Source organism: Megalops cyprinoides, chromosome 19 (assembly GCF_013368585.1).
Source record: "Megalops cyprinoides isolate fMegCyp1 chromosome 19, fMegCyp1.pri, whole genome shotgun sequence".
NCBI lineage: Eukaryota > Metazoa > Chordata > Actinopteri > Elopiformes > Megalopidae > Megalops > Megalops cyprinoides.
Window position 1 is genome coordinate 16,023,906 of NC_050601.1, and position 14,532 is coordinate 16,038,437.

Here is a 14,532-nt window from a genome sequence, read left to right on the forward strand (position 1 = left end):
TGGGGAAGAGACATTTTTATCTGAAACAAACATTCTGATATTGTAAAGAATGTGTGCCCCTATTATTATTTTTTTATTCACTGTTTAGTAAAATATAGACCACGCTATGGAGCGCTAATCCAGTAGATTTTGAGCAAATACTTTGTTTCCATCCTATTTGAGAGAAAACATTTCCCCTCTTGAAACACACTTAAAATAAGGTCACTTTGAGACAGAGCTGGTGTGTTAGAAGCGTGACCGGACAGAAGCACAAATAATTAAGCCTAAGACGCGGCCCCCCAGCTTCAGTGGAAATTCCTTCGATTGCGCATTCGTGGACAGAGGGACAGGAGCGCGCTGCCGTTGTTTCGAGAGCGCGAGCTCGGCGGGCAGGTTTAGCGGTTCAGTTCAGTCACGTTGCTGCAAGAGAAATGTTGGGAACGGACGATCACGGAGACATCCGGAAACGAGCTGGAACAGGTAGGCGTAAAAATAATTTGAAAATAGAGTACACATCGTACTTGCTGCATTTGAAAGGAAGAGGGTGCGCATGTTTTCATTAAATAAAAGCCAAGTTGGTCTCGTCCTCTTGCTGCAAAACACTGTGATTCTTTAAAAAAATGCAGATTTCCTATCTGGACACAATTATGATACGTGAAACTGCCACAGAAGAAGAAACCCGTCAAGTAACAATACCATAGTGGTTCCTGTGCATTCGATGTAGCAATTTATAAACGTTAAATAATGTGACGTTTAGTTTATAATTTGCCTGCACGTTTTTGTGTCCCGTAGCTAGAGTTGAAATTCCAAAGGTAAGGTGAGCTCAATTTGCAAAAAAGCGCGCAATTAGCTGGAAGTGGTTTACCAGGAAATTGTACCGTGCGTCTCATGGATTTCTTGTGAGCGCTCATGAAACTTTGCCATGTTACTCCAGGGCGTAATGTTGTGGAAATGACTTCTGAGAAGCTCATAAATTTAAATGGAACTACGATTTGCAAGCCACCTACGATACTGTGCCGAACTGGTAAATATGATTTTAGAATTATGTCTGAAGCCTGTATCTCTAAATCATGACAGCTCACAGTCATTCATACTTGAGCATTCATTGCCGCTGTCCATGAACTGCTACCTTAACAGTGGGCAGATGCAGACAGGATCTTGCAAAGAGGTGCACGTGAATCCGTGCGCAGTGGTTATCGCGGCATTGAAAAGCACGGACTAAACTGAGCAAAGATTAACCTACATCTGAAAGTAGAGACAACGTTAGTAATTTCAGATAACGGACTGAATTATGGACAAATCTATCCGCAGAAAAATGGGAGTTGTTACGTTAAGCATATGACATAACAGCATAAATCTGTGGATGCCTTCGGTAGGATACTGGCAAGACTGTTGTTTTGGGGATAGTACAAAAGGGGCTGTTATTAGTTTCTGAACACAAACTGCAGTTTACTTACGAATTTACACAATGTTTTGTATTAGTGTGTGAAAAGTATACGGAGTTTTGAATGAACGTGAGATTCGCGTTTCAAAGCAAGCGGTGTGGGCAGTCACCCCGGTTCCAGTGTTCTTTCTGACTCACGTACGCTGCAGCCTGCTCTCCTCACCTTAATAAAAAGTGGTCGTGCTGGCTGTTTTCCGTAGGTGGGGGAAGTGGGCAGATATTTTCAGACAAAGATGCCAATCTGGACTTTGAGGACGGTTCGATATTCACTTGGGAGCATCATTACCATTATCATCATGATTTATCCCACGGGGATGCATAATGACAGACTGTAACGCTTGCTTTTTAACTTTTGAAACTTGAAATGCCATTTTTATGCAACTGCCGCTGTTGACGTTGATAGTGCATCTCTGTCAGCAGAGTGAATAGACTTACTCATTTTTGCTTATGAATTTGACCTTGTTGAAATAAAGCAACCAATATGAACACAAACCCCAATTAAGCTGTCCTTCAAGCTGTGCATTTCTTATCATGTTGGGCAGGACAGCAATAATTGTTCTACTAAGTATATAGCTGGCCACTGGAATAGAACACTTGTACTTGAATTTGTCAGCAGGGTAGACTAGTAATTACAACATGTCTTAGTGTTAGTGGCGAAAGCATGCCTCATTGCAACCTGTTTCCCTGAGCTCAGAAGGCAAAATTGCCCTCTGTGCCTGAAGTAGGTGGAACATACAGTATGACACAGTGATTTAAAACATTGCTATGTGTTTGGAGTTATGCTCTCTGGGCAGAGTGCTGACAGGCCGTCCACTCATTACATTCCATCATGCATTATCCTTCACTGCCCTATCGTGTACCACTGACCACTGCATTGTGGGTGAAGAGTCTAAATCTGTGAACCAATGGCAAAGTGGCACGGTTCAGAAAGTGGCAATGCGCTGCAGTACCGCAAGCTGTGGTCTTATTTATTGTTCTCGGGGAGTTTGGAACCAGTCCTCTCCAGCGCTGTGTAAACAGGGATAAATTACACTGTACGTTAATGCATTCAGAGGAAGGGAGGGAAAATATTGTTACTGCTGTGGCCGTCATGCTGGGAGTAAGTTTTTGAAATTTTTGTAATTTATGAACGTCGGTGCGTCAGTGCCTGCTGCACAGATTGAATAAGTATGAATGAATAATGCATGTTGTTTTCATGATAAGCTATATATTTTGTTTGCCAGCATGCCACTTGTTTGGCACAGTTGTATTTCAGTTGTTTTTTGTTTTCTTTTTTTTTTTTTAAATCATGTGCCCAAAGCACTGACTGTAGGCTTCTGTGTTTTCTGCGGCGAGAAGAGGTCTTGCAAACATTCAATCAGAGCACATTCACGGTGGCTGGGGCACCAGTGATCAGCACAGCAGGACAGTGAAAGCAGCCCTTGCCTGGCACAAGCCTGCTCCGGCGTTTAGTCATCATTTAATTATGCCTCAGCGTGTCCGGAGAAACAGAACTGCCCCTCAGGTTGACCTGTAATTGGCTTTCCCCATGGGTTAGAGGCCCCTTTCACTCCAAAATAAGTGTGTGTCTCCCTCTCTCTGCAAGTCCCTTCAAAGCGGAGCTTTATTGAGCCTGCCTGACACCATGACGATGTGACAGAAATGATTTGACAGTTTCACATGAGGGGCTTCAAATGGAGACTGCTCCTCAGGCAGTGAACTGAACAGCTTCCTTTGTAAGCAATACTGGGCACTCTCTGAAGTGACAGTTGTTGCATGGGTTGACAAAAAATAGCAATTAATATTTCATCGGAGTTCCATTTGAAAAAAGATTACTCTGCTTTTAAGACTACTTCAGTGCAGAATTATGACCCGGCTCTTTGATTTGCTTTTTGGAGATGGTGATGTGGATGGTATTTGAAAATACTCTGCACACATGTGACCATCTCCAACTCCTGGATGCATTTTTGAATCCAAAAGTATTTTAAGTGAAAGAAAAAATTTTTAGTAGAAGATAGTAGAAGAAGTAAAAGATTTAGTACAATAAGTAGAAAATGTGCCACACTGACCCTAAGATATAACAAGAAGTTACAAGAAATGGCACCCCTGTATCGTGAGTGTAAAGAAAAAAATGAGCATTACGTCAAGCCACCAATGGGTGCACCGGGAAAGCGTGAAGACTCATTTGATGGAGGGCAGTGTAAATTCATTTTGACTGTGAGAAATTTAGATTTGTGTGGAACAGCAAGGTCCTCATTATGTCTCTGAAATGTGAACACGGGTTTAATAACCTTTTCTCCCTGTAACTCCCACCCTGGCTTTCAGCAGAACAGTAATCAGTCACAGGCTGACACAGGGCATGGCTGACAGGCATGAGCACTGGGTCTGGGGGCCACAACAGGAGGTCAAGAAGACCAATGATGATGAGTTCCAATTAGCAGCCAGAATAAGTGACAAAGCCTCTGAAACGCATCCCTTATCATGTTGTGATCGTAGTGTGGATGCACAGCTTAATTCAGCCGTAAAATATTTGGTATGAGAAATTCTATCTTGTCACTTACCTGCATCTCTGACTATGTTGCCAGGATCACAGTTATCTGAAGAGAGTGAATCATATTGCAGTGTTACGCAATCACACTTTAAGTGACATTTAACTTGTGCAGCAGGTGACACGAAGACATAAGGAAAGGATTTTCTGTATTAGCGCTGAAATGTTGCAGCTTCACCATGATTTAGATTCTCAGTGTTTGGGACTCCCAATTTCATCCCTGCCCGGATCAATGGGAAACCTTGATCTCTCGGCTTTAGGCCTTTGTCAGACATTTAGTCCTGTCCTATAGTTACTGTCATGGTGAAAAGGCTAGAATCAAAAGCCATAAAATGCTTCCTATCCCCTAGCCATTGTTCTTCCTTTGCAAGGCCCAGCTCTCTGTTATAAATGACTCCCTTCTCTCTTTCTTTATGTGTGTTCTTTAAGCTGATGCTCCTATCCAGAGCTGTTTTCAAAGTAAGGTACATAAATGCCGATAATAAGGCTGTACGAGCAGCAGTATGCACATAAAGTGCAGCAGCATGCTTAAACATGGATGTCAGTGCAACACAGCGTGACAATATTCAGTGCCATGAGTGAAACAGACTTAATGTTGTGGTGTAACAAAATGCCAGTAATGCAACTGAAGTATAAATCAATGCTGTAGTTGTCCTTGGGTGGTATGAAATAAAGCCGGACCTAAGTGCTATTTAATCTGTAGATGATGTTCTGTGGGCTCACATTTAGACAGATGCATTTAGCCTTTTTGACCCCCTCAGCCAGCATGGGCCCCTCAGTCACGTACGGCCATACGGGGCTGTAACCCTTTTCTATGTATCAGACTAAAATTGACAGATATAGTATGCTGTACTATTTCCCAAGGGGTGGGCCCCCTCGCCCCCGTGCATGGCACTCTAAGTGTATAAATAGCGGTGTGACTTTGTGAAAGGTGACATCACAGAGCGTGGTGTCAGACTGCAGGCTGCAGATGTCAGAGCCCAGTGGGACGCGTGCACACACGGGGGACACACCTGTCGTTTTAGTGAAGTGCATCGTCTGACAGGCCTCAGAGGGCACAGGTGTCACACTTTAGTGATCTGCTTCAAACAGCAGAGGAGGAGAGGTGGCGTTTGGCACTAGCTGTGTGTAAGATGGGTCCGCTGTGTATATTGTGCTGCATCCATAGTGCACCCTGATGGATTTAAGCCATGGTCATCCAGAAACGAGAAGTAGAGCGTATGTTTTAAGGGGATCTCAGGCCATTTCCACAGGTAGCACTTTCAGCAAATGTTTTTTATTTTTTTTTATTTTGCTTTTTCTTTTTTTTCTGAGAAGAGAAATTGATTTTTTTTCAGCTGAAAGCTCCAGCACTTAAATACCTGGTTGTCTGCTCTACTTACATTTCTATCACCAATACCAGGAATGCAGTGCGTGCATTTTAAAGGTTGACGGCAATACAAAGCACTGACATCTGTGTTGGAATGGAAGTCCTCCCTTCCTTACATATTCCTCAAGTGTAGCTCTTCACTGCATTAGCTCTGCTTTTAGTACATCACTCAGGTGCTGTGCTGTTTCCTTAGCAGCGTCGACCGCCGATCACTCAGAATGCACACCTGTTGGGAGGACAAGGAAAATGAGTCGTGAAGCAGGGGTTTGGGTTGTATTGAAGGAGCTTTAGAGGCAAGTAGTAAAGCATTAATCTCTGAATGGGAGGAAGAGTGGGTACTGTGTTGGTCCTCGGGTGCTGTCAGAAGCAGAGAGAAAGTGAAGGCTCTGGGCTAAGTTAGCATTTGGTGGAGGGAGATAAGATAACAGTGGCTGTGATCATGTGCCCTGCGGCCAGAGTAATCCAAACAGATGGAAAAGGAGAACGTTTAGACCCCCTGCTCTCCAGGCTCTGGCTGAGAGCTGGTGTGGGTAATATTCCCGACAGCTGCCTGGAGCATGCCCCGGGCACACAGGCGACGTGTGGCACCAGTGAAAAGTCACCTTTCCCCCCTGCTGGGCCGACTGGCAGAGCTGTCCCTCACTGCACCGTGCCCATGGATAGAGGAAGAGCCCCCGCCCTGGGTGCAGCCTGATCTCTGCTCCGAGCTCAGAAAGGACTGGGGCTGAGCTGTCCATTTTCTACCTTCCCTTGCACACTTCCTGCTGTTTCTTCAAGCCTTGGGGAAAGAAGGCCAAGTTGGAGAGGAGGGAGAATCCACCTAGTAGTGTCTGGCATGTTTGGGGATGAAGGCTTTCTGATATGAGCGTGGGTCATCCTCATGTTTGCATGTGAAAACCCGCACGGTTTCGCCGGTGCCACTGTGACCGAGGGAAGGCCCTAACGTTTTCTTTTTGTGTTCCTCAAAGGACCACGACTGGCAAAACACAGATGTTGTGGTGATGTTTGGGTGAATTTGGAGGGAAGGTGACAACAAAGAGTGATGAGGACTGGCAGAAGTGCTTCTTTTGATGAGGACTGGTGTTGGTATTCCTTTCACTGCGTTTAGACCACATCCAGCTCAGTACAAGAGACTGTGCTGCTGGATTCAGAGTAACACCACGGGAGGCCTGTGGAAATCAGAGACACAGCCATCTGTCTGTGAATGAACACACACAGGGAGCTTGACCAGCCAAAGCAAGGAGCCTGCTACAGGCAAAGTAGCCACAGAGGTCCTACAGTAGAGAGGCATACACTGGGTTCAGTGTTAACTGACATTGCTAACATTGGCCCAGACACATGGCCCCTTTTACACATGTTACACAGTGCATGAGTATGACTATGTTTTCATTTATGTTCTGTTTTGGTATGTTTTGATTCTGTAACAAAATTATTCAAATAATTTCTGTATGTTCCACTGTCCATCCAATTTAAACAACATACATTTTGTGTGTACGTGTGTTTTGAAATGACCATTGTTAATGTCGTGATACTTGACGGCAGTGGACCGGTGAGTCACTACATTGCGTCAGTTGGTGGCCTTTTCCTTTCCTCGCTCCTGATTTCTCAGCAGGAGATCAGGTACCTAATGATGCCAGCCAGCTTCTCTCGCACACCTTAATGACTCTCACACTGGCGTCAATGTTAGCAGTCCACACATTGGGCCTGTCCTCTCTCTTTCACACGGAACAGAGGATCAGTGTGTGCGCCGGACACACCTCCTCCCAGGCTCTCCTGGGGCACCCGACCCCGTTTAGTGGAAACATTAAATGCCCGTCTTGTGTAGTTGCCGCTGCAAGAGGGAGGGGACCCGCTCCTTGCCCACACATCTAAATGTGCTCTTTAAGATGCCGTGTGCTCCTGGCCACAGCAAACACAGTAAGTTTTTGTGTGCCTTATTTGTACATCAACCCAGAGAATCATGGGAAACCGTTTGACTCACTTGACTCCACTTAATGTTTTCCATTCATACTTAGACGCCCTTCCTCTTGCTGGGTACTCCTTGTTGTTGGCAGTCGTCACAGGGAATTATGGAACTTGTGTTGCTGCAGCTGTAGATCAGTGTGTAAGTGAGGCTACTGTGGAAAGTGCTGTCAAGAGTTTGAATATTTCCCTGTGTGAGGGACCTGGGTCTTTTTGTATTTTAGTGACCTAATCGTGTATTTTGCCATGATTTGTACTATCCGATTGCAAGGGACCGATCCAGTCCTTTTTGGGTTATAGCGGATACACTACATAAAGCTGTGGTAATTTCGGAATGCTGCAGTGTGGGGGAGAGTAAATGAAACTGAGTCACAGAGCATCAAGAGGAGAAGCAAAAACAATTTGACACAGATCGTGCTATACCAGCACAGCAGCGAGTGTGTGCTCATAATCTACTGTGAACTGCGTTTTTTTTAAGTGTCAGCTTGCTGTTTGTTACACAAAAAGGGGTTGCGAATCAGAGCATTTTTAAGTAAACCCTAAATTGTGTTTGGTGGTTAGAGTGGTGAATTTAAGCTTTAGTGCGTTTATCACTTGCTTGTGTGTGTGTGTGTGTGTGTGTGTGTGTGTGTGAAGGGAGAGGGAAATGGTGTATGAATCAGAGTGGGTGTAAGTGTGGTACGGGTGACTCTCTGACTGTAAATTGCTGTGTATGCATATGTCTGTGTGGGTGTATGTGTGCACAGTGTCAGTGTATTCATGAGGATGTGTCCGTGGGCGTGGAATGAGCGCATCAAGCCTGCATCTGGGAGCGCAGTCAGGGTTTTCCTGGTTCCTGAGAGGAGCTAACTAGTGTATGCCAAGGTGTGTGTGTATGTAATATAACATAATAAAATAAGAACCAGAGACATTAAACCTGATGTTCTCAAAGTTTGATTGAACAATATGCAGTTACATAGTGTTTACATATTTGTCTCACACTAGATTCACAGTAGTTACAACATAATTGGATTGGTTAATTGCCTGCTGATTCAAATAAACACGTTTGACAGCATATTTTGGTGATTAAAGAACAATGGGTCATCTTTTCTGGACTTCATACTGTGTCTGCTTTCAAAGGCATTGGGAGACATATTTTGTGTGGGTTTTTTCAACAGATAATAAAATGATTGCTTGTCACCAGGCACATCTTTCAAGCAGTATACCCTGGACCTATTGAAAGGCATATTAAAGCTCACCTATCAAGGGCTATGGAACAGGATACAGTCCAAGACATCACATACAGTATGGCTCCTCATATAAAGACCTCATGATACATTTTCTTTTCTTTCATGATCATGTAACTAAGCTTTATTCACTCACACACTATATTTGCAGGTGAAAATGAAAGGCCAGCTAACTTTCACCCTCCACTTCACGTTCTCAATGATAGTCTCTCCATATTACCCCTGACAGACACTGCCAGCAAGTAATTAAACCCAGTGGAAGCAAAATGGTATCAATCAGCAGCACCTTCACTGACAAAGTTGATCTGCATCCCACCCCCCGTAGAAGCGGCGGTCTCTCCTTATACAGAACAGTCCTGAATTTTTGCTGCTTTGTGCCTCTGTACGCTTAAAGGATTTCCTTCAGTCCAGCACTTAGGGATCCAAAGGCTTTAACCTTACCAGCCACCTCCTGCTCTAATTGTTTCCTCTCTAACAGCGAAGATAGTGTCTGGTCAGTCTTGTCCTGCTCTGGCCTCCACCACAGGCCCTCAGGAAAAAGAGATCCTGTCTGTGCTGCTTCCGATTTTTATGTTGTATGTCCCCTGTGCGGCTGTCTGTGTAAAGGACAGGGCTACGTGCAGCACAAATAACAGGGTGCACAGATACCCCATCTGTCTGCACTGCCTTAGCGTCATCAGCCACCTCTCAGCTGCTTCACTGAGTCTGGGCTGTCTTGGGTGAGACAGACCTCTCTTTAGCTGGGATGTAGGAGTATGGAGGTGTGGGACTGAAATGAGAGTTGATCCATGTGAACTGAAATGGACCAGGATCTAAAGTGACGTATAGCAGACGAATCCCCCTTATCCCGGCTCAAGCTCACCGTATACCAATATGCTGGGTGTCCAGATATGCTTTAAAACCTTAAAATGTACTATCAGTGCTCCGTTTTTTTCTTTTTTCGTTTTTTCTGGTGTCTGTGTTGAATAGTGCCTCCCCACTTTCACTTCTAAATATAGCAGTTTCTGAGCTCTTCATTTTTCTTTACCACTTTCTGTTACGAGTATGAGTTTCCTTAGAATGATTAAAAACCTGTTTGAAAAGTACCTAAGGTGACAATATGAGAAGTGTTCAAGTGCAGTGTGGAGGTGGCTGCTGGACACACTTTGTGATCTCACTGCAGGCAAATGTAGCCACTGAATATAATTTTTAAAAATATTATTTTGCTCAGACCACATCAAGATCACGTGAAGGGAAAAAGCACTTATGTATAAGGTTATGGATCTTGATCCAGTCTGAACACAAATGATGATGTTTACGGCGGCTGCCAGCGCCAGTGGCCTGTGGCTTGAGGTCTATACCACGAGTTCAGCCAGTAGCTGTAGCTCTACCCGGCAGCCAGGCTCTTCACTGCTCTAAAGCTATTTTCAGTTTTGTTAGTTTCTGATAGGCTTCTGATATGGCTTTTGCCTGTGTATGACATGACACTCAAAGCACGGGTGAAATAGTAGACTTATTAAAGAAAGGAGGCTCAATTAACTCTCAAAAATAATTAGTTCAGAAAGAATGTCTGATTCAGGAACTGCTCACCATCACTGAACATGTGTAGTACTTTTTGAATTCTTCAGACTGTGTGAGATACCCACACACGCCAGGTGTAATTAATGAGTTGGAATGTTTCATCTATTTGAATATCCTGTAATGGGATCACTAGTTTATTACTTGGATGTGTTCAGATGATTACTTGTTAGTATTGATTTGCTTTTTAATTAACGAAAAAGAGAAAAAAATAAGTCATTCTTTCTCATCTGTATTTATGAAGGAGAGTCTAAGAACCTTTCACAAAATAGCATAAAATACCCTCCTTCAAAGCACAAGTGAAGGCAGATCTCTTTGCAATGAATCATTATTTACGCAGAAAAACCTGGAGCCTCATACAGCGTTTGACTCACTAAACATGGGAGTGATGTTTCAGATTGAGCCATGAGGAATCTGAGGAATCTGAGCTTGGCAAGGGCTTGAGTCTATGAGCAATTAGGAGAACACACATCAAGAATAAAGCCTGTCACCTGACATGCAGTCATGCAACTTTACAGTTTAAAGCATGCAATTCATAAGCCATGTTCAGTCAAAACTAATATTGGCAAGGAGTTGCTGTGTTTGAATGTTTGATCACGGATCTGGGGAGTAGGAATATTTGAAAACCAAATTTATCAGAATGGACACGCTTGGTTTGGCATGTGCTGTTGAAATAAGTGTCAGTCTGATGTAAATCCAGTTTCTTCTTTATTCCACTGGGCAAAACCAATGCTTCCTATTGTAATGACAGTACATTGCCGTTTGCAGTGCAGAACTGTCCAATTTTATCTTAAAATTCAGTCTGGAAATGGAAATAATGTACCTTCATGGCCAATTGGCATGATTCTGTCTGTGATTCTGTGATCAGGAAATACAAGGGCAGAATTATGTTTGATGTGTGACAATTGTGTCAAACTGTGTCCGGTCTATTTGGGAAAATTCATGCATTTATATAAGTTTTATATGCCCTTTTGCCTTTTTGCAATCCTGTTTTTAAATTGCCACTGATAAACAGCTCATCTCACCACAACAAACTCTGCACTTGCATAGGAGCGCAGAGGCGAGATGAATTCAGTCTTCCATTACACTCACTGCAGCCAATGGCTGTTTTTCACACAACACAGTACAGTGGGTGCTCCACTGATGTCATCAGAGCAACTCACTGGGGCCTGTTGAATTGTAGGGCTCAGCTGTTGCTCAAAGCAACCACCTTGTCAGCTGAGCCACTGAACGCATTATAAGGATTTTTTCTTTCAGTTCCTTGAAGATTTTCATATCTCAGATGGAACTATAAGGACCACAGTTATATTTTGAGGGAAAATTTTGTTCACTACAGCTTGCCACTTCATACATACAGCCGTTGTTTAGTTTGAAGGCAATTAAATTGTGGGATTGTAACATGTAAAGACCATTGTTGAGACATCTTTGGCTGGTGAATTGCTCCTAAGAATAAAATAACCTCATACTGAATGTGTCCGTAGAGATGCCATCATAGCTCTTTTTATGCTCCACTTCACCCACAATGCCCTGCAGCACTCACAGGTGATAGCTGGCTATAAATTGAATGAATTAGCTTGGGGTGGATTCAGGTGGAGCTGCCATCTGTGCTGTGTCCAATTGCATCATGCTAGATTGTCTGGTGCCACTGTCCTCTCTGCTGCCGATTTTGATTTATCTAATATGTCAACATTTGGGTTTGCAGGCAGAGTAGGCCTTGGTGGCTTGTGGTGTAACTGTGTAAGTACTCTACCAGTCAAAAGTTTTGACACACCTACTCATAGATGGTTTTTTGTTTATTTTTACTATTTTCCACATTTTAAAATAATAGTAAAGACATCAAAACTGTGAAATAACACAAGTGGAATTATGCAGTGACCAAAAAAGTGTTAAAGAAATAAAAAAATTGCAAAAATCTTGCATTTTAGATTCTCCAAAGTAGCCAAAAATATTTAAATGTATTTTTTGGAAAGGAATTCATACATAGGCATCAGCTTCATTATTTATATTTGTCTAAGAAACAAATTTCAAGCATTTAAGCGTAAGTCTTTAGACCAAAATGTCTTTGAAAGCACGTTTCCCATTATCTTAATCAGGTGTGTCCTGATTTAGATAATTAACTTTGACTGGCAGTGTATATTCACAGGATCTGACTGTTGAATGCTGTTTCCAGACGGCCAGCTATGGACAAGCCATAGTTATGCTGCCAATTCAGAGGATCGTCAATATAATTTTAATGAAAGAGCAGTTATTAGCTTAGCAGACCTCTAGATGAAGCCCCAACAGTCACAAATCAATGTCTTTAAGGTTTCATGGTACAGGAATGATCTTGTCTGCGCTTTTTGCAAAATTGAAGATCAATTTGCCATTTTTTCATGCACAGTGGTGTCTGTTAGACTTGGATATGAATGGGAGAAACAATTAAGAGTACTTAAGTGACTTTGGGAAGGCTGTTTGTCTTGGCTGCAGTGGATGGTCCTCTGCTGTATTTATTCAACTGTTCTCACTTTCTCTTCCAGTGCTCTTCTGATTGGATTGCAGCTTAACTCTCCTTTTGGAGATGGGTTATGTGAGGAATGGCTCTGCTTTGATTAAAAGTGAGATTGCAGTCCTCCTTGTCCACCCTGGGTAATCCCCTGCTGGAGCAGTACGTGTGTGTGTGTGTGTGTGTGTGTGTCTGTATCTGTGTCTGTGTCTGTGTCTGTATTTGTGTGTGTGTGTCTACAGTATGTGAGAATGTAAATGCGTGAGCTCTCATAGATGTTTTCCTCCTTTTGAGTTTTGACCCCTGCACCCTGCTTGAGGACGGATTTTGACATTATTTGTCACTTTACCCTATCTATACCACCATACCCCTATATGCTCCCAACATACACCCACGCATGTATAGACCATTAAACACCTTCACACAGCCCTCTTTACCTCTACTGCACTACCTCCAAAGTCCCCTCTATTCTCATGTTGCACAGCTTCACACCCCTCATTTCCCAAACTGTAACCCTCCCAATGCAATTCTGCCCATGGTATATCCTATACACTCATCCACTGTATGCTCTACCACATCACTCTCAATACCCACATACCTTCCTCCATGCCCATATTATACATCTTCACATAACGCTCTCCTTTCGTGCCCCCACCCAAACCTCAATATTGCCAGCCACTAACGCAGAACTCCCTGCCAGGCAAAACTTGTAGCCTGAGTACCCGGGCCTTGCCATCGTGCTTCAGCAGACTCCACTGACTCGCTTCCACTAAATTCAGTTAGATAGCCTTTTATTTTCCTGCTTTATTTCTGGGTTATTCACAGCATTGTTAGTCTCAGTCTATCACTTTCTCACTCGTTAACCCCGCAGAAGACTGCACAGTCACTGAAACTGCTTTTTAAAAAGCACATCAGGCTTCGCTCTCTTTTCAAGTGCCTGAGTCTTGAAAGCATTTGCTGACAAAACAGAGGAAATGGTTTATGTAATGGTTGTAGCATCAACCCTGTCAAGACAATGATGGACCCATGAACGAGAGCCTAGTTGGAAAAACCCATTGAGGTGGAGAGGGGCTGCCTTATTCTACTGGAAAAAAGTAATATTCAAAAATGTAGAAAATTCTGGACTGACGTATAAATACTTTACATGTCTGACCAAACTCATTCCCTGCGTCATCTTTCTTATTGACCATATGAGTGCCAAGGCTTTCAGACACAGCTGTGTACTGCTGAAATGAAATTTGGGCAGTGTCCGTTGTTTTAAAACAAGGGGTCTTTGACCTTACTCCCAAAGGGCTTGTTGTTCTCTGCCACACCTGAACCTAGGATTACATCACCTCATTAATTAACAGCTTGAATGGACAGCCATACCCTTTTTTCTGTCTTAGGAGGTACTGGAAATAAAGAGACCTGAGGCCCTGTGGATCACAGCCCTCAAAACGCAAAAACATGGCAGCCAAACTTTCTAGCAGCAATTTCTAGAACCCTGCACGTACGCGTGTGTGCAGCAGAGTGATTCCCTGGCTCCAAAACATCTCGATTACTCCCTCCTCAGAAAGGGGGGGGATCTTTTCTCCCTTCAAAGCAGTGTATGGCTGCAGAGATTGCCTTACTTGAATCAATAGATGGTGACTGCATGCACAGAGAAAAGCCCCAGCATGTAGGGTCCCATGCTTGCAGTCAGACTAGTTTTCTATTGGCCCTCTCTCAGGTCTACCACACAGGGCCTCTTCCCTCATGCTCCATGGCTATTGGGCGTGGTGTAATCACCGCTCTGTCTGGCAATAGCACATCAGGCCGACAGCCTTGGTCCCCAAAACAGCGGGCTTTTTGTTTGAGTTCATGTAAGCAATTGTTCAAAAAAGAGAGTCTCAGATGTTTTCCCTGTTCCATGTTTTCCCTGCTTTTAAACGCTGTTTTTACATAGACCACAAAACCTTCTTTTTATAGCCTTCTTTTTATAAAAGACTTTCTAATTATAGTCCTAAA

The 14,532-nt window shown here is 43.4% G+C and overlaps 1 protein-coding gene across 1 annotated transcript in view; it reads left to right on the plus strand.

The window, feature by feature from the left end:
- Positions 1-394: 394 nt before the first annotated feature.
- Positions 395-14,532, plus strand: part of LOC118794781 (zinc finger protein 385C-like) — a 133,040-nt gene continuing 118,902 nt past the window's right edge. The window contains exon 1 of the mRNA XM_036553047.1: positions 395-459. Coding sequence (XP_036408940.1) covers positions 411-459 — 49 coding nt within the window. The 5' untranslated portion in view covers positions 395-410. The remainder of the gene's footprint in view (positions 460-14,532) is intronic.